General features: G+C 49.1%; 1 protein-coding gene across 3 annotated transcripts in view; it reads right to left on the reverse strand.

The window, feature by feature from the left end:
- OSBPL1A (oxysterol binding protein like 1A) overlaps positions 1-21,001 on the reverse strand; it is a 1,294,449-nt gene that overhangs the window by 58,829 nt on the left and 1,214,619 nt on the right. For all 3 annotated transcript variants that reach the window (XM_069220031.1, XM_069220033.1, XM_069220032.1), the window contains one exon: positions 15,348-15,438. In XM_069220031.1, coding sequence (XP_069076132.1) covers positions 15,348-15,438 — 91 coding nt within the window. The remainder of the gene's footprint in view (positions 1-15,347; positions 15,439-21,001) is intronic.

Raw genomic sequence — 21,001 nt, forward strand, 5'->3', positions numbered from 1 at the left:
CAAGAAGACGGCGGAGGCTCAGCTGGGGATGGCCTCCCAACGTGGGAGGGGTGCCCGTCGAACCATGACCCCCCTGATGTTCCGGATCCTGGCGGTGGCCTACCCTGAGTTGGATGGGCGCTTGAGGGCATCACAGCAGACACAAGGGGGTGAGTACACTCTCATTCTGTGGACTTTGCGCGCAGTGGAGGGGTGTGGGTGGGGGAGGAGGGCTGTGGGTTTCCCTAGGCCAGGGCGAGTTCCGTAGGCTAGGCCCCTCCGTAATGCAGGCCATGTGGCACTCCACCCCACCTCTGTAGAGTGCCAAGTACAGGTATACATGCCCCTGTGTCATCTGTGTGCAGATCACCACCATAGCCATGTAGGCCAGATCCCAGGAATTGCATCTGTAGAGGCCAAGAGCACGGCGTAGTGCAGGGGGCTGCTGTGCCTGTATTGTCCGCCAACGGTAGCGGTAAGCCATGCACTCAACCTGTATTTCTTCTGTCGTTCCCCCCCCCCCCCCCCCCCTTTTTGTGCTCTCCCTGTTCTTGTGTGCATCAGCATCATCAGGCGGAGGTACAGTGGCACCGGAGCACGAGGGAGCTGCATCCCACATGGCCATGGAGGGCCACACCACAGACTCTGAATACACCCGGGGGACGGAGGGCGAGGGGAGCTTCACGTCGGTCACCGGATCACCAAACAGCGACACAGACTCGTCCGCCGATGGGAGCTCCCTTGTGGTGGTGGCACCATCTGTGCCCCCCCACTTCTACAGGTACAGCCGCAACCTCCCCTACCAGCACCGCCCTCCCAGCAGCCCCTCAGCCTTCGCCCCGTGCCCACTCACCCAGGAGGGTGGGTATCACCTTCGCCCCAGGCACCTCAGCCCCTGCCCCTGTCACCCCTGCTGTCCTCAGTGAGGAGGCAAAAACAAAAAGTGATGGACGGAATGCTGAACATTGTCAAACATTCACCCCCAGTACAGTGATCTGGGCCTAAATCCATCGTTTTTTTGCTGCCCATGCCATTCCAGTTTGGACCCAGCCATATGCAAATCAGTCTTGACCCTGTTCCCCATGGGAAAAGTCCAGCCCGAACTGCTAGGCCAGGTCTTCTCAGTGAGGAGGCCATTGACCTCCTCAGGTCACTCACTGTTGGGCAGTCTACCATTGTGAATGCCATCCAGGGTGTAAAAAGGGAGTTGCAACACGGTAATGCATTCCTGGAGGGCATTCATTCTGGTCAGGCTGCCCTTCATCAAACCCTGCAATCTCTGGCCTCAGCACTGATGGCAGCCATTGTCCCTGTGTCTAGCCTCCCCCTCCAACTTCCTCCACCCAGACCCAGTCCCCTGTACCCCAGCCTATCCCAAGCACGCCTTCAGACAAGCATGAACACACCTCAACACACACTCAGGCAAACATAAGCACCACACAACCCACAGGCACTCAAAGAAGCATCACCCACATACAGACACAACAACATCCACTGCCTCCACTGTGTCCCCCTCCTCGTCGTCTCCCTCCTCCCTCCTAGTGTCGTCTACACTCTGACCTGCCTGCACTACATCTACAGGCACTAGGACTCGCACCAGAACACCCAGCACCACACCCCGCTCACCTGCACTCACAACCCCCACTACCATTTACACGTCCCCTGTGTCCACTCCCAGTGTGTCAGTGACGCCCCCTCCCAAAGTACACAAATGCGGTCACCCACACACCCAACATCCATCCACCTCACGACAGCCTCCAGTACCTGCACCCAAATCACCTAAAGTTACACCTCCTACAACCACCTCCTCTTCCTCCACTCCCAGACCCCCTCCAGCTACCCATCCCAGTCTTCGTCAGCAACTCTTCCTCAGCAACGTTGACCTCTTTGCCACCACCCCCACCCCTCCAATTCATGGGTGCCGTAGTAGCACCTCGGCCAAAAAAAGTCTGGTACCAGTGGTGCGTGTTAAAGGTGTGTGGAGTGCACCGGCCACCAGGGCAGCCAGTGTGACACGGAGCCAAAGCACTGCCAGTCCACCCCCTGTAAAGCACGTTAAGTTGGAAAGTGGCCGACGGGACAGGGTGAAGACTCCTGGCGGAAAACCTGCTCACAAGGGTCCCAGGGGGAGTGCCGAGTCAGCTGTGACTCCTCCAAAGGTGGTGAAAGGCCAGAAGAAGTCTGCACAGTCTGGGAAGAGCAGCACAGCGGAGAAGGGCGCCATCCTCCCCGGCGGCCGGGTCGCCACCACCAGCACTGTCGTCTCTGGTCCGGAGACCACCACCAGAGTCATTGCCCAGGAGGGCAGCAGTATTGTCATTGGTCAGGAGACCACCGCCAGAGTCAGTGCCCAGCACAATAGTCACTGGTCAGGAGACCACCGCTAGCGTCAGTGCCCTGGAGGGCAGAACCGTAGTCACTGGTCCGGAGAGCACCGCCAGCGTCAGTGCCCTGGAGGGCCCCGGCAGCCACAGCCCCGCTGGGCAATGAGGGACCGTCATGCCACACACTAATGCACAGGTCAGACAGCAAAGGAAGGCACTGCTGAACAGGGAAAAGACCACCATGGTGAAGACCGCTGAACAGGGCACAGACCGCCATGGCAAAGCACTGCTGGACAGGGAAAAGACCGCCATGGTGAAGACCGCTGAACAGGGCACAGACCGCCATGGCAGGGCACCGCTGGACAGGGAAAAGACCGCCATGGTGAAGACCGCTGAACAGGGCACAGACCGCCATGGCAAAGCACTGCTGGACAGGGAAAAGACCGCCATGGTGAAGACCGCTGAACAGGGCACAGACCGCCATGGCAGGGCACCGCTGGACAGGGAAAAGACCGCCATGGTGAAGACCGCTGAACAGGGCAAAGCACGGCTGAACAGGTCACAAACTGCAAAGTCAAGCACCGCTGAACAGGGCACAGACCCGCCATGGCAATGCACCGCTGGACAGGGAAAAGACCGCCATGGTGAAGACTGCTGAACAGGGCAAAGCACCGCTGAACAGGTCACAAACTGCAAAGTCAAGCACCGTTAAACAGGGCACAGACCGCCATGGCAATGCACCGCTGAACAGGGAAAAGACCGCCATGGTGAAGACCGCTGAACAGGGCAAAGCACCGCTGAACAGGTCACAAACTGCAAAGTCAAGCACCGCTGAACAGGGCACAGACCGTCATGGCAAAGCACCACTGGACAGGGGAAAGACCGCCATGGTGAAGACCGCTGAACAGGTCACAAACTGCAAAGTCAAGCACTGCTGAACAGGGCACAGACCGCCATGGCAAAGCACCGCTGGACAGGGAAAAGACCGCCATGGTGAAGACCGCTGAACAGGGCACAGACCGCCATGGCAAAGCACCGCTGGACAGGGAAAAGACCGCCATGGTGAAGACCGCTGAACAGGGCAAAGCACCGCTGAACAGGTCACAAACTGCAAAGTCAAGCACCGCTGAACAGGGCACAGACCGCCATGACAATGCACCGCTGGACAGGGAAAAGACCGCCATGGTGAAGACCGCTGAACAGGGCAAAGCACCGCTGAACAGGTCACAAACTGCAAAGTCAAGCACCGCTGAACAGGGCACAGACCGTCATGGCAAAGCACCACTGGACAGGGAAAAGACCGCCATGGTGAAGACCGCTGAACAGGGCAAAGCACCGCTGAACAGGTCACAAACTGCAAAGTCAAGCACCGCTGAACAGGGCACAGACCGCCATGGCAATGCACCGCTGGACAGGGAAAAGACCGCCATGGTGAAGACCGCTGAACAGGGCAAAGCACCGCTGAACAGGTCACGAACTGCAAAGTCAAGCACCGCTGAACAGGGCACAGACCGTCATGGCAAAGCACCACTGGACAGGGAAAAGACCGCCATGGTGAAGACCGCTGAACAGGGCAAAGCACCGCTGAACAGGTCACAAACTGCAAAGTCAAGCACCGCTAAACAGGGCACAGACCTCCATGGCAAAGCACCGCAGGACAGGGAAAAGACCGCCAAATCAAGCATCGTTAGCCCATGTGCAGCTGGGACAGTGACGGAACAGGAACCGTCACGGGGAGCCTGATGCAGTCTGGGCACCAGTCCCCCTCCAGAACCAGTGGAGACTGTTATCCACTTGAGAGACTGTGGCTTTGCACTCCCCAGAATGGTACAGTGGGCAAACCACCCACTGAAAAGACTTGTGAGACTGTGGCTTTGCACTCCCCAGGATGGTACAGTGGGCAAACCACCCACTGAAAAGACTTGTGAGACTGTGGCTTTCCACTCCCCAGGATGGTACAGTGGGCAACCCATCCACTGTAGAGACTTGAGACTGTGGCTTTGCACTCCCCAGGATGGAACAGTGGGCAACCCACCCACTGTAGAGACTTGAGAGACTGTGGCTTTGCACTCCCCAGGATGGAACAGTGGGCAACCCACCCACTGTAGAGACTTGAGAGACTGTGGCTTTGCACTCCCCAGGATGGAACAGTGGGCAACCCACCCACTGTAGAGACTTGAGAGACTGTGGCTTTGCACTCCCCAGGATACATCAATAGGCACGGAGCCCCGTCGTGGATCTGGCTTTGCAGTCATCCGGCTGAGGTGCCCCCCTTTCCCTTCCCCCTGAGGTGCCTGTAGTATTTCTATCTGATGCCCCGGCAGTGTTCTCTCCGATTGTGGTCAGGTATCCTTTGTGGGCCTCGCCCATGCATTTTTGGACTGTTGGTGCACAGACATTGTTATGTACATATCTGCACTACTTCTCGTAATGTATATAATTATGACTGATTTTCATATATATCTGTATATTTTTGTATAACGTGTATATTGCCACATTACAATGTTTGACCGAATTTCGCTTTGTCTTTTCATTCTTCCGGGGGGATTGTGGGTTGTTACTGTGATTTTTGTGAATGCATTGGTGTGTATGTTGTATTATGCGAGGTTGGGGGTGGGGGTGTTTGGTGGGTGTCCCCCTAACTTTTGCCTCCACCCTCCCCCATGTCGTAGGTGCAGTACTCACCGTTGTCTTCGGCGCCTACGTAGATGTTGGTCGTAGAGGAGCAGAAACACAAGGGCAGGGAGTATTTGGAGTTCCGGCTCCATGAAGTCCTCGTTCCTCGTGGGATGTGTTCAGGTGAGCGTTTTTCCATTGCAAAAGCTGTTTCCGACGTGTTTTTATCCACGGTGAATCCGCCCCGGAAAAGGTGGCGGATTGGCGGGTTGTACTACTATGGGCGGTACATTGTGTTCCGCCTGTCTGTTGGCGGTGACCGCCGCGCTGCTGGTCTGTACCGCCGTGGCGGGCGGTGTGTTAAAGTGGCTGTCTTTTTTTGGCGGTTCCGCCAGGGTCATAATTCCCTTTTTTTTGTCCGCCGGACTGTTTGCGGTATTACCGCACCTTTAACACCGTCTGCCAGGGTTGTAATGACCCCCTCTGACTTTTAGAACTCCTCCATCTTGCAGATGGAGGATTCCCCCAATAGGGATAGGAATGTGCCCCCCTCCCCTTAGGGAGGTGGCACAAAGAGGGTGTAGCCACCCTCAGGGCTAGTAGCCATTGGCTACTAACCCCCCAGACCTAAACACACCCCTAAATTCAGTATTTAGGGGCTCCCAGAACACAGCAAGATAGATTCCTGCAACCTAAGACGAAGAAGGACTGCTGAGCTGAAAAACCCTGCAGACAAGACGGAGACACCAACTGCTTTGGCCCCAGCTCTACCGGCCTGTCTCCCCACTTCTAAAGACACTGCTCCAGCGACGCGTTCCACAGGGACCAGCGACCTCTGAAGCCTCAGTGGACTGCCCTGCATCTAGAAGGACCAAGAACTCCTGAGGACAGCAGCTCTGTTCCACAAAGACTGCAACTTTGCAACAAAGAAGCAACTTTGAACCAACACACGTTTCCCGCCGGAAGCGTGAGATTTTTCACTCTGCACCCGACACCCCCTGCTCGACTTGTGGAGAACAAACACCACAGGGAGGACTCCCCGGCGACTACGAGACCGTGAGTAGCCAGAGTTGACCCCCCTGAACACCCACAGCGACGCCTGCAGGGGGAATACCGAGGCTCCCCCTGACCACGACTGCCTTATTCAAAGACCCGACACCTGGTAAAGGCACTGCATCCGCAGCCCCCAGGACCTGAAGGATCCGACCTCCAGTGCAGGAGTGACCCCCAGAGGCCCTCTCCCTTGCCCACGTGGTGGCTACCCCGAGGAGCCCCCCCCCCTCTTGCCTGCATCGGCTGAAGAGACCCCTTGGTCTCCCATTGAAACCTATTGCGAACCCGACGCTTGTTTGCACACTGCACCCGGCCGCCCCCGTACCGCTGAGGGTGTACTTTTTGTGCTGACTTGTATCCCCCCCGGTGCCCTACAAAACCCCCCTGGTCTGCCCTCCGAAGACGCGCGTACTTACCTGCTGGCAGACTGGAACCGGGGCACCCCCTTCTCCATTGAAGCCTATGCGTTTTGGGCACCACTTTGACCTTTGCACCTGACCGGCTCTGAGCTGCTGGTGTGGTAACTTTGGGGTTGCCCTGAACCCTCAACGGTGGGCTACCTTGGACCCAATTTTGATCCCCGTAGGTGGTTTACTTATCTGCAAAAACTAACAAACACTTACCTCCCCCAGGAACTGTTGAAAATTGCACTGTCTAGTTTTAAAATAGCTATATGTCATTTATGTGAAAACTGTATATGCTATTTTGCTAATTCAAAGTTCCTAAAGTTCCTAAGTGAAGTACCTTTCATTTAAAGTATTACTTGTAAATCTTGAACCTGTGGTTCTTAAAATAAACTAAGAAAAGATATTTTTCTATACAAAAACCTATTGGCCTGGAATTGTCTCTGAGTGTGTGTTCCTCATTTATTGCCTGTGTGTGTACAACAAATGCTTAACACTACCCTCTGATAAGCCTACTGCTCGACCACACTACCACAAAATAGAGCATTAGAATTATCTCTTTTTGCCACTATCTTACTTCTAAGGGGAACCCTTGGACTCTGTGCATGCTATTTCTTACTTTGAAATAGTACATACAGAGCCAACTTCCTACATTGGTGGATCAGCGGTGGGGTACAAGACTTTGCATTTGCTGGACTACTCAGCCAATTCCTGATCACATGACTAAATTCAAAAAATTGTCATTAGAAACTGATTTTTGAAATTTGAGCTATTTTTCTAAATTTTTAAAAGTCCTGCTAGGGCCTTGTGTTAGTCCCGGTTAGCATTTCTTTTAGAGTTTAAAAGTTTTGTAAAAGTTTGAATTAAGTTCTAGAGATAGTTTTAGATTCTTAAAAAGTATTCCAACTTTTAGAAACATGGGGGGTCATTCCGACCCCGGCGGTCAAGGACCGCCGGGGCCAGGGATGCGGGAGCACCGCCAACAGGCTGGCGGTGCCCCGCAGGGCATTCTGACCGCGGCGGTTTGGCCGCGGTCAGACCAGGAAAACCGGCGGTCTCCCGCAGGTTTTCCGCTGCCCTGGGAATCCCCCATGGCGGCGCAGCTTGCTGCGCCGCCATGGGGGATTCCGACCCCCTCACCGCCATCCTGTTCCTGCCGGCTCCGACCGCCAGGAACAGGATGGCGGTGAGGGGTGTCGTGGGGCCCCTGGGGGCCCCTGCAGTGCCCATGCCAATGGCATGGGCACTGCAGGGGCCCCCGTAAGAGGGCCCCACTTTGTATTTCAGTGTCTGCTTTGCAGACACTGAAATACGCGACGGGTGCCACTGCACCCGTCGCACCTACCCACTCCGCCGGCTCCATTCGGAGCCGGCTTCCTCGTGGGGAGGGGTTTCCCGCTGGGCTGGCGGGCGGCCTTCTGGCGGTCGCCCGCCAGCCCAGCGGGAAAGCCAGAATGGCCTCCAAGGTCTTTCGACCGCGGAGCGGCCATATGGCGGCTCCCGCCTCCCGCGGGGGTCAGAATGACCCCCATAATGTCTAATGCAGAAGAGAATGTGATGGAACTCGACATCACCCCTTACCTGAATCTTAAGGTCTCTCTGCAAAACAAAAAAGATTAGAACTGTTTCAAACCCTACCAAAATACAGCTCCAGGAGCTTTTGGAAGAGTTTGCCAAGAACAACCCCTCTGAAGATGACCTCACAGAGGGGGAAGCTAGTGATGGGGAGGAAGTCCCACCTCCAGTCCTAGTTAGGGAGGCCAGGGCTCCTCAAACCCTGACTCCAAATGTGATAGTCAGAGATGCTGCTTCTCTCACAGGAGGGTCCAGCACCTCTGAAATCACTGAGGATAGCCTCAGTGAAGATGACCTACTGTTGGCCAGGATGGTCAAAAGATTGGCTTTAGAGAGACAGCTCCTAGCCATAGAAAGGGAAAGACAAGAGATGGGCTTAGGTCCCATCAATGGTGGCAGCAACATAAATAGGGTCAGAGATTCTCCTGACATGTTGAAAATCCCTAAAGGGATTGTAACTAAATATGAAGATGGTGATGACATCACCAAATGGTTCACAGCTTTTGAGAGGGCTTGTGCAACCAGAAAAGTAAACAGATCTCACTGGGGTGCTCTCCTTTGGGAAATGTTTAAAGGAAAGTGTAGGGATAGACTCCTCACACTCTCTGGAAAAGATGCAGAATCCGATGACCTCATGAAGGCTACCCTGATTGAGGGCTTTGGATTCTCCACTGAGGAGTATAGAATTAGGTTCAGGGGGGCTCAAAAATCCTCGAGCCAGACCTGGGTTGATTTTGTGGACTACTCAGTGAAAACACTGGATGGTTGGATTCAAGGCAGTGGTGTAAATAATTATGATGGGCTGTACAATTTATTTGTGAAAGAACACCTGTTAAGTAATTGTTTCAATGATAAACTGCATCAGCATCTGGTAGATCTAGGACCAATTTCTCCCCAAGAATTGGGAAAGAAGGCGGACCATTGGGTCAAGACTAGGGTGACCAAGACTTCTACAGGGGGTGACCAAAAGAAAAGGGTCACAAAGACTCCCCAGGGGAAGAGTGTTGAGACATCCAAAGGGAAAAATAGCAAAGAGTCTTCTACAGGGCCCTAAAAACCTGCTCAGGAGGAAGGGCCCAGAGCCTCTTCACAATCCAATTTAGGGTACAAGGGTAAAAACTTTGATCCCAAAAAGGCCTGGTGTCGTAGCTGTAATCAGCCAGGACACCAAACTGGAGACAAGGCCTGTCCCAAGAAAGGTTCCACTTCTAACTCTACTCCAGCTAACACTGGAATGGCCAGTCTCTAAGTGGGATCAACAGTGTGCCCAGAGCAAATCAGGGTCCACACTGAAGCTACATTAGTCTCTGAGGGTGGGGTGGATTTAGCCACACTGGCTGCCTGGCCCCCTAATATGCAAAAATACAGGCAGCAGCTCTTAATTAATGTGACAAGTGTAGAGGGCCTGAGGGATACAGGTGCCAGTGTCACCATGGTGACAGAGAAACTGGTTTCCCCTGGTCAATACCTGGCTGGACAAACTTATCCAGTCACCAACGCTGACAATCAGACTAAAGTACATCCCATGGCTATGGTAACTTTAGAGTGGGGAGGGGTCAATGGCCTGAAACAGGTGGTGGTCTCCTCAAATATCCCTGTAGACTGTTTGCTTGGAAATGACCTGGAGTCCTCAGTATGGGCTGAGGTAGAACTCAAAACCCATGCAGCCATGCTGGGTATCCCTAAACTGGTGTGTGTCAAGACAAGGGTACAATGCAAGGCTCAGGGTGAAAAAGTGGTGTTGGAGCCTGGAAAAAGGGCCCAACCCTCCAAGAGAAAAGGAAAGAAAACTGGGGAACCAGTTTCAACACAACAAGAAAAAGAGAACCTCTCTTCTCAGGAAGAAGTTCTGCCCTCTGAGGGAACTGAGCCCATGGAGTTAGAACCTTATCAGGTTGAGCTCCTAGGCCCAGAGGGACCCTCAAGGGAGCAGTTGTGTAAGGAGCACGAAACCTGTCCATCTCTTGAAGGCCTTAGGCAGAAAGCTGCTGAAGAGTCCAAAGGAAAAATAACAGGAACACAGAGTCTATTGGGAAGATGGACTCCTTTACACTGAGGCAAGAGATCCCAAACCTGGTGCCACTAGGAGAGTGGTAGTGCCTCAGGAGTTTAGGGAGTTCTTTCTGACCTTAGCTCATGATATTCCTCTTGCTGGGCATTTGGGACAGACCAAGACGTGGGAGAGACTAGTCAACCACTTCTATTGGCCCAACATGTCCCAGAAGGTCAAGGAGTTTTGTGTCTCCTGTGCCACCTGTCAAGCCAGTGGTAAGACAGGTGGACACCCAAAGGCCCCCCTCATTCCACTTCCAGTGGTGGGAGTCCCCTTTGAAAGAGTGGGTGTGGTCATAGTGGGTCCACTTGAACCTCCCACAGCCTCAGGGAACCAATACATCCTAGTAGTAGTGGATCATGCTACTAGATACCCTGAATCAATTCCCCTTAGGTCGACTACTGCCCCTGCAGTAGCCAAAGCACTCATTGTTTTTTTTTTACCATAGTGGGTTTTCCTAAGGAGGTGGTGTCTGACAGAGGTACCAACTTTATGTCAGCATACCTGAAACATATGTGGAATGAGTGTGGGGTGACTTACAAATTCACCACACCATACCATCCACAAACCAATGGTCTTGTTGAAAGATTTAACAAGACATTGAAAGGCATGATCATGGGGCTCCCTGAAAAAAAACTAAAAAGGAGATGAGATGTCCTCTTGCCATGCCTGCTTTTCGCCTACAGAGAGGTGCCACAGAAGGGAATAGGGTTTTCCCCCTTTGAACTTCTGTTTGACCATCCTGTTAGGGGACCACACTTATAAAAGAAGTCTGGGAGAGACCTCTCCATGAGCCTAAACATGATGTAGTGGACTATGTACTAGGCAGAGTACATGGAAAAGGCAAGCAAAAACCTTGAGGCCAGCCAACAACTCCAGAAGATGTGGTATGACCAAAAGCCTGCTATGGTTGAGTTTCAGCCAGGGCAGAAAGTCTGGGTTCTGGAACCTGTGGCTCCAAGGGCACTTCAGGACAGATGGAGTGGCTCTTACCCTGTTCTGGAGAAAGACAGTCAGGTCACCTATCTGGTAGACCTAGGCACTAGCAGGACCCCCCAAAAGGGTGATCCATGTGAACCGCCTCAAACTCTTTCATGATAGGGCAGATGTAATCATGCTAATGGTTACAGATGAGTACCAGGAAGCTAAGAGTGAACCTCTCCCTAATCTCCTCTCCACTGACCCTAAAGATGGCTCAGTTGATGGAGTGATCTATTCAGACACCCTCTCTCGCCAACAGCAGGCTGACTGCAGGCAAGTCCTCCAGCAGTTTGCTGAGCTCTTTTCGTTAACCCCTGGCCAGACACACCTGTGTACCCATTATGTGGACACAGGAGACATTATGTCTGTCAAGAGTAAAATATTCAGACAGTCTGACCAAGTTAAAGAAAGCATCAAAGTGGAAGTCCATAAGATGCTGGAGTTGGGAGTGACTGAGCATTCCGAAAGTCCCTGGGCTAGCCCAGTGGTCTTGGTCCCCAAACCTCACACAAAAGATGGCAAGAGAGCGATGAGGTTTTGTGTGTACTACAGGGAGCTCAACTCTGTCACCAAGACAGATGATCACCCCATCCCAAGAGCAGATGAGCTAATAGACAAATTAGCTGCTGCCAAATACTTAAGTACCTTTGACATGACAGCAGGGTAATGGCAAATAAAAATGGCACCTGGGGCAAAAGTGAAAACAGCATCCTCTACACCTGATGGGCACTACCAATTTATTGTGATGCCCTTTGGCTTAAAGGATGCCCCTGCCACCTTCCAAAGGTTGGGGAATCATTTAGTGCAGCTTATATTGTTGACATTGCTGTCTTTAGCTCCAACTGGCAGGATCATCTGGCCCACCTGAAGAAGGTGTTGCAGGCGCAGCAAGCAGAAGGCCTCTCTATCAAGGCATCTAAATGTCAGGTAGGGCAGGGTACTGTGGTTTACTTGGGTCACCTTGTTGGTGGAGGCCAAGTTCAGCCACTCCAACCCAAGATTCAGACTATTGTGGAATGGGTAGCTCCAAAAACCCAGACTCAAGTCAGGGCATTCCTTGGCTTGACTGGGTACTATAGGAGGTTTGTGAAGGGATATGAATCAATAGTGACACCCCTCACAGAATTTTGCTACTATCTTACCTCTAAGGGGAACCCTTGGACTCTGTGCACACTATCGCTTACTTTGACATCGTATATACAGAGCCAACTTCCTACACTAGCACTCTGGAATAAGCTCTGAACTTACTTCCTGTATTGCTTGAAACTGCTTAGCTGGTGATAGTAACCCCAAAGTCTGAGTTGTGGAGTGACTGTCTTTAAATTATTCCAGCACAGAATCCGACTTTTCTCCAAATAGCCACAAGCCATTGAAAGATATGTTCACTATGAATCCCTGTAAGTTCCCTGAAAACCTGGCTGACAGCATCCAGACATTATGTCTTGAGCCCAATAACTCTGCCTATGCAATCAGTAGTGTTCTGCCAGCTCAAAGAATATACTTTTAAAAATGTCTGCCCATCATGTAGCATCTGCGCTAAAGAGGCTTAAAGTACTTGGGGACAGGTGGCAAGAACCCACTTGACATATCCCATGATGCATGGATATATCTTCCCTGGAGGAAAACTGCACTGATGGACCTGAGAGTTGAACTAGCTGACAAAAATATTCTCTTTCCAAAGTCATCAATTACTTTTGGTTCTTTATCAGGAAAACTGGTTGGAAAGGAGTTCAGATTGACCCTTCTGAACTATCAGGCTGTCCATGGTAGGATGTTTGGTTGAAAGCCCAGATCACCCAGAGCCAGTCTATGTTGCATAACTACAGGTCAAATAATTGGAGGGCATGTGCATGGCTTAGACAATGTACCAATAATGGCATGAGTCAAAACTTATTTAAATGGTAATATTGGCTCTAATGAAGCTGGCAATTGCCGGACAATCTCATTCAATACGTTTGTCTTTGTCTCAATAGTGGGCAAATCCAAATTTAGTGATGCAGCTGCTTTCTTGAACACCATTGCAAAAGAGGCATTTCATTCCATTGGTGGCCCAGTTAGCAAATCAAGCTCTGTTTCAGTAGATGTTTCTAACCCACTGTTATTTTTTAGACCTAAATACAATGTATTATCAGTACAATGAGGGGGAAGTAATTTGTCCCCTTCTTCATCATCATCAGTCTCCTGAGGGACACACTGTGTCTCTTGCACTGGATCAGAGTCCGATCCAAACAGAGCCTCAAGCATCTAATAGGACTAGTGTTGCGGCAGAGGTCTTAAATTAGGGTCTGACTGCAGAGCAACCAGCTGTTCCCTTGCAATTTCATAGCACAACATAGATCTGGCACAGGCTGACATCGGCTCAGGCTCACAAATCTGTGTCCTGAACATACCTTGGGCTTGTGCCCAAGGAATTTATTTCAGCGCTGGAACAGAACGAACAAGAATGGATCTTGATGCCATTGTACAAGTGCAGATTGGAGTCAGTGTGGTCCCAGTAGTAGGTCCTGAGGGAGCAAATGTCATTGGGGGGGATGAGGGGGGTTTACTTGCCAGGAGAAGTCCCAGTGGACAGCCTTGCTCGAAGGAACACCGGTGGAAGCAAGGAACTCACTAAAGATCATCAGCATCGCCTCTTTGAAGGCTGCTATTTTCTAGGGAAATCGGGGGATACCAAGCGCAATTGTGAAATTGGGTCAGATTGGGCAGTCACCGGAGGAGTGTGATCTTTATCTAGATGCCCTCGCAGTTTCTAGCTAGACTTCCAGTGATGGGCTGGGATGAAGTCCCACTTGGCCTTCTTGCCTCTTCCACTTACAGAAAGACTTCCACTGGGAAGGAGACTTTTCATAGAAGCAAGCTTGTGACCATGGTCACTACTTCAAGCAAGGTCTGTACGTCCACTGCAAGATCTTCCTATGTTCAGCAATGTAGAGCTTTGCCTCCCTCTCTTGGATAGCCTTTGGGTGCATAAGGGCACACCCGTCACATGACTTCGAGTCATAGTTCGAAGACAAGCACCACAAGCATAGGTTGTGTAGGTTGGTGACTGACATCTGCTTTTTGCAGTCTTTAAAATATTTGAATAATAGGGACATCTTCCATAGTGCAGTGTCTTGAAGGCATTTTGAAAATTGATGAGAGACCAATCAAGTTCAGTGCGGAGCTCTGCATCCTTGCATTCAAGCACAGAAAAAAAGGAACTGACATCAGCATGTTTGGATGGCCTTGTAGGCGTCTCCTCTCCATCACATTCATGTCAGTATAGAGTCACGTTAAGCCACATGCCGCCACCTACTAGCGCTGGTACAAAATCTTCTGTATCCAGTCTGGCTTCTGTAGATATTCTGAAGGTGTGATATCTGCAGCTAGACATATTCATTAGAATGCATGATTTCAAATTTGTAATGTTCACAGTTGGCTCTCCAGCAAGAGTTACTGCACAAAGCAACTACTCAATAATGAACCCATGCTAACATAAAACCCAAATACAACCCACAAAGAAGGCCACAGACATTTTGGAAGTTGAACTGAACTGGAAAAAACAAATGTTTATAAAGTACTATCAACCCACTTGGCAAATAATATCATGAGTATCTCCAAAACTATTTGGAAAGCTAACCATACTGCTACAACTTAACACACGACAACTGTGGAATTGGGTTAGACTACAAACCTCACCTTGCGTCACCACCAAGGCAAACAAATATGATGATACATTCTGGAGGTGACAGAGGTTGAGTTAACTACCATCGGGATTCTGAAGTACTCGGCAATGACAAGATCACTTCAATTCAGTACCACTTGATTTAAAAAAATACAGGGGAAATGGGAATATCACAGAAAAAGTCATATGCTTATATTCATGACCCATGTCTACAGCACAGACAGGACGTCAGAACACTATTGAAACCTCTAGTTTTATGCAGACCTTTATGTAACATTCTGTGTTTTGTACTGAAGATTAAACTTCCAAGATCTGGCCTATAAAATGCTCCTGCAAAGTAAGTAACTGTTAATGTAACACAGCAACACAACATGGAATTATGATTTGTCCAAAATAGTTCCCCTCCTTCTTTATTGTTTGAGAACCTATCAAGTAGCGAAAATAACTTATCCAACAACGTGGAAATCACACTTTTCGCTAAGTGATACTTGTGAGGCATTAATTAAAACTGCAAAGTCAATAATATAAAATAAAAAACATACAATATAACAGAAAACTATTTTTTAAAAGTCTGAAGAAATTTGCACAATTAATAGTAAATGCCATATGTAACATAACTATACATCTTACGAGACTCAAACTAATCATTCATGAAAATCAGAGAATAAAAAGGATGAGCAGCTTCACAATACACTGACCTGGTTTTCCAGTCATCATCTGCTTTGGAGCGGTTTTTGCGAGCTGCTCTTTGCTTTTCCTCTAGCCTTTTCTTTTCCTCACTAGCTAAATCTTAACAAAAATAGACATGTAAGTTATATTCTTGCACGTTTAAAGATCCTCACAAGACTCTTAGTTAATGCACAGTTTAGATTACTGTTGTTTTGTGAATGCTGCACATGGGACATATTCTGCTACTCTGCTAATGTAAAGCATTCTTTGACTACGTAGTTAATTCCGAATACACAGTACCTCATTTAATTATCAACTTAAACTCAGGAATTTTAAAGGGGGTTCGTATATCAAACAATCATCAAAGAATTGTTTAGAGGCCAAACTTTAGAAAAATGCCATTTGCAGATTTATTTTAATGATTGTAGTAATGTGGTCTGTTTTGGTTCTGACATCTAGTGGTGCCTATGCCATGCACTAATAGTGGCCTTTTTGCATCCTATAATGCTCTGGGGGAGGGGAGGGATCTGTTTAAGCCTCCTTTAGCCATTCACTTCTTTGTCTCAGCAGCCTTCAGCCACTAGGTCGAGACACTGAAAATCATGTCAAGCCTCAGAAGTATTTTGGTCTCACCTTGTTTTTATTGGATGTTTGGATGCATCCTTCCATCTCCAGGTGAACCCCCATACATGCACTGCTCACACAAAGATTACTATTTTTCAAAGTTTTTGTAACACATCAGGTATTTTTTCTATTGCTTTTGTAGGTGCTTGAGTGTGTCAAACCAATTAGCTTTGTCAATGCTTGCTAAATTTGGGAAGAAAGGAATATGCTAGAGGCAGTTGCCTCACTCAGAACACATTTATTTCTAATAGGGCTAAAATAGTGCACATTTCTTTCCAATGCTAAATGAAACAGTGTGCATTGATTCCATCTGGAATTACAATAATGCACCCTCCTTTTCCTTAACAATGCACATTATTTTGCATTACCTATTAGGTAAAAAGGAATACACAAAGGCTTTACATTTTTGAAGTCAAACAGTGCACATTCCTTTACAACAAGATACATTGTTCAGGTTAGGTTTTCTACAACTGAAATGCCCTTTCTTGGTAGCAGAAACATCCTGTTACACACACATGATTCCAGAATTTCTCCCTAGAAGCAAAAATTGACCTTTCCACCAGACAACCACCATTCCACAACATATTATTTAACATGCATTGGCAAAGACAGTTTGTCTTGCCTCTCACACTGAGGAGGGCGCACAGACCTACTGCTTGTTTTTTTGGTTTGCCATTATGTACAAGACAAGCCATTAAGGTGGCCATCTTAGAATGTTTTTTCATCAGGATAAGACAAAGCATCCCAACAGGGCCACTTAATGTGTGCACATGTGCACTTTGAAACAATTTAAGGATGGCAACCTGCCCCTGTATTAGCAGTTGGCAGTGGACTCAGCACTGGGGTTGCAAGCAGGGACTGGTAAAGAGCATGTTTTTTTTTATTATTATTATCTACAATGAGTGGGGATTGGGAAAGATAGGAGCAGGGAGACTAAGGCAAGAGGAAAGGAAATACTCCCTCACACACATCGCAGGGAAGGATTCAACTCATGCAAGCAAAACACAGTGGGACTGAAATGCTCCTTGGCGGAACCAACACAAGAGCGGTGAAGAAACACATTCAATTAGGATAAGGGAAATCAAAACCATCTAGTCATAAACAAGGACCACACCCAAAGCCAAATCTAAGTATGTAATGAATAGATTAGGTCCCAAACACACGGCTAAAGTTGTCTGCCGGCAAGAGCAAGATAGGGAAGGCGGATGAAACATTTCTACAGTAGTTTTCAAAACTAGTTATACTTGACTATTCATTAGCTGCTTCAGCTGCCCACACATGGCGCTCAATTGTAACACCCTTCTTGTACTCATTAGGGATACCCGATGAGCAACACTTACTGCCATTCACTGGTGCTGCCAGGTGACAAGCTACTACTTACTGCCTAGCTAGGTTGCACTAAGGAATAAAAAGCAGTGCCTGACAAGCTACTACTTACTGCCTTGCTAGGTTGCACTAAGGAATGAAAAGCAGTGCCTCAACGATTTTATATATATATTATTTTTTCCCCAGGGGAAGGGTTGCTTTTTTACCAGTGCCACTGAAATCCCTGAAAAGATATACTTATTGTAAAGGGCAGCAGGCCAGGGAATATCCAACAGTTAAATTAGTATGACCAGTGTGTAGATCTGGAGTGGGACCTTTTTATTAAAAAAAAAAAGTGTCCTGTTGACAGAAAGGGGAGGTGGGAAGGCCAGTGAGGAATCTGCACTTACAAGACCACCAAAAAGATTGTTACTGAAGGTAAATAACTTGTTCTTCTGATGGGTACCTCTGCAGATTCCTCATTGTATGACTAGATACCATATCAAATACCTCATCTGGTGGTGGGTCTGTGAACTGGCTCAGAGTAAAAAGTCTTACAGGATGGAGCAGGCAAAATTCCCATCTTAATGGACTTGACTATTGAGGCAATAGTGTTTTGTGAACATGTATAGAGAAGCCCATGTAACTGCATGACAGATGTCCAGGACGGGTACTCTGCAGGCTAGCAGCTTTGGCTCTGGTAGAATGACCCTACAAGCCTTCTGGGGGCTGCTTTTTCACAACTGCCTAGCAGCTTTTTATGCAGAAAACAATCCATCAGGAGATGGTACATTTCTGCACTGCTTTGCCCACCTTTGCTCTTCAAAACCCTACAAAGAACTGATCATCCGCCTGATGTTCCTTGGTATGATCGATATAGAAACACAAGTGTTCTTTTAGGATCCAAATGATGGAGCCTCACTTCCTCCTTAGGTGAAAAAGGTGGAGCAAAGTTTGTTGGAAGGGCGATAGCCTGACCAACATGAAAAGCAGCGACTACTTTAGGTATAAATAAAGCTTGAGTCTTTATCAGAAAAGAAGGTGGTGTAAGGTGGATTGACACAGAAAGCTTGACGTTCGCTCAAATGTCTAGCCGATATGCTAATGAGAAAGAAGTCATATGTCTCAAGAGGCAAATGTGCAGTGGCTTAAAAGGAGTGCACATAAAAAAGTGAGGACTAAGTTCAAGTCCAACTGCAGCATTATAAAGGGTTTAGGTGGAATATGATGTAAGCTTTCCATAAATCCCATCACAACAGGTGATTTAAATAACTTAGGATGATACTGCAACCGCAAAAAAACCAAAAGAGCAGATACCTTGCCCTAAACAGGCCCAAACCATGTCTTTGATGCGCTAGGAGCAGCACCAACAATACAATTTCAGACAACTTTACCTGTAAAGAGTCAGTTAGTTGGGTGCTGCATCAGTTCACAAATGTGTCCCAGAAGCTGGTGTAGAACGATCTTGTGAAGTGATACATTGCCATCAAAATGATATCAATAGGCTCAAGGTGCAGTTCGATGTGAGGAAGGGCATTTTTTGACATAGTTAGCCCCTGACTTTTTGCCTGGTATTCGATGTGGTTTCGAAGTTGTTGGTGCCCAGGGCCCCTGCCTACCAGGTTCCCTGGGCCAGATTTCTTTCCCAAAACTGTTGTGATGCATTGGCACAATTCGCAAGACCTTGAGCTGCCACTATAAGTCCCTAGTAAAAGGTGCTTAAGTACCCAGGGCATGGGGTACTAAAGGTAGGCCCCTGAGGGAAGCAGAACAGACTACGCCACCCTCAGGGACCATGCATCAAGGTGCACCCTGCTCAGCCATTGCAGACTGAGTGTCCTGGTTCAAACCTAAAATGCAGACATGACATGGCACACAGCCTGTGTGACCTGACCACTACACACTGCATGCAATATAGGCAAGTCACACCTCAGGTATGCCTTCCAGCCCTAAGGCAGGATGCACTAAACTGCATGTGTGGGCATAGGTGCATGAGCAACATGCCACTACTGTGTCCTTGCCAACCCTGGGGCATAGTAAGTGTACAGAGCAGACATTTTAAATGCATGTGCTGGACACTGGTCAGTACAAGTTTCACAGTTACATGATGGCCACTCTGAACCCTGGGTTGTTTGGTATCCTTAGAGGTGGCCCCTGCAAAAGCCAACTAACCCTGGCATGGTTGCTGGCCGGTTCTAACTAGCCTGCCACCACCACACCAGATTCTGGATCCCTGGGGTGAGGGCCTTTGCTATCTGGGGCCAGAAAACAAAGCCCTTCTTGGGCAGAGGTGTTACACCTCCTCCCCCAGAAATGTACATAGCCCTACCTGCAAGCTTTGACAGCTTGTTGCCCTTAAAACTCGACCCTCAGCCCTGCTGCTCGCAGCAGATGGCTGCCCCAGTTGCAAAGTCACACGTTTGGCAGAAGCAACGGCAGGAAAATGCACACAGACCAGGAGGTGTGGCCACCACCAACCTGCACCACCCAAAGGTGTTGCAGGTGAAGTGACCTCTCCATTTCATTTTCCTCCATCTTACATGGTAGGAAAATAGCCTATCAGGGTTAGGGATGTGACCTCTCCCCACAGGAAGTGGTCACATAGTGGGTGCAGCCACCCTAAGGTAGATGCCCCATTGCCCACTGCTAGGTACTCCTCTAAACGCCCACTAAATGCAATATTTAGTGGGAATCCCTAGACCTGCAGATCAGATTTAACGGACAGAAGGCCAGCAACAAAGAAGACCAAGGCTCAAGAATTGAAGTTCTGCTGCAATAAGAAAAAGGTGCCAAACCCTGCCTGCTGCACCTAAGACTCGACAATTGCTGCTAAAGAGTTGACTGGATCGCAGATGAACTCTACAAAACCCCAGGGGACCTCCAACCTTCTGAAAATTGCCATGAACCTCCCTTCAGAGTGAAGGCATCGCTCCCTGGAACCAAGAAGCAGAAACCAGTGAAGTCCAGTTCACTTACCAGCTGCTTACCAAGGAAACAGACATAGCAGCCAGACAAAATTTCATCAGAGGAACCCTGAGGACAAACCCTGCAAGTGTGGCAGGTTTGGTGGCACTGCGACCTCCAGTGGAGGAACCGTGCAATAGCCAGGGGTACTGGACCACCAACGTCGAACACCCAGAACAAAAGTCCACTCCAGAAGCAAGCACCAGCCAATGGACTTCAGGCCACCTAAGAACCCTTCCCCCCACCAGTGTGGCCCTGCTGACCTGCAATCCACCCTCCAAGTGACCTGCTTGCTGGTCCCAAGGGCACACAGCTCTTGGCTGACCTATCGGTTCTGCACCCAGCCTCCCTGGCCCCTGAATCGGAGAACCAGCTGTGCTCTAAAGGTCCCACACCCCTTGCAACCTCTACACTCCAAGCCGACCTACTGGACTCACCTTTAAGTCTGCCTGGGCAGTTCATTTCCAAGTGGTCCCCCTCGCCTGTTCAGCAGCCGCTCCCGCTTGAACCAGGAACCACCTGAACTTTTCCGGCTGGCCCACAGGACACCACAATTACCTCACCCTAAAAACAGAAGAAGACATTGGTAAACACACTGCATGATTTGAATGCATTTTTTAAGTTTTCTCCCATTGATTCCTACGGTGCATAATTATGCACAAAAATAAAATTTTTGGAAAACTTTGAAAAATCATAACCTAAAAAGTACTTACCCGATTTTGATGATCTAGGTCTTAAACATCTTATAAAAATCTGAAGTATTGTTGTAAATTGGTCTTGAATTATTCGT

Source organism: Pleurodeles waltl, chromosome 2_2 (genome assembly GCF_031143425.1).
Source record: "Pleurodeles waltl isolate 20211129_DDA chromosome 2_2, aPleWal1.hap1.20221129, whole genome shotgun sequence".
In the NCBI taxonomy this organism is placed as follows: Eukaryota; Metazoa; Chordata; class Amphibia; order Caudata; family Salamandridae; genus Pleurodeles; species Pleurodeles waltl.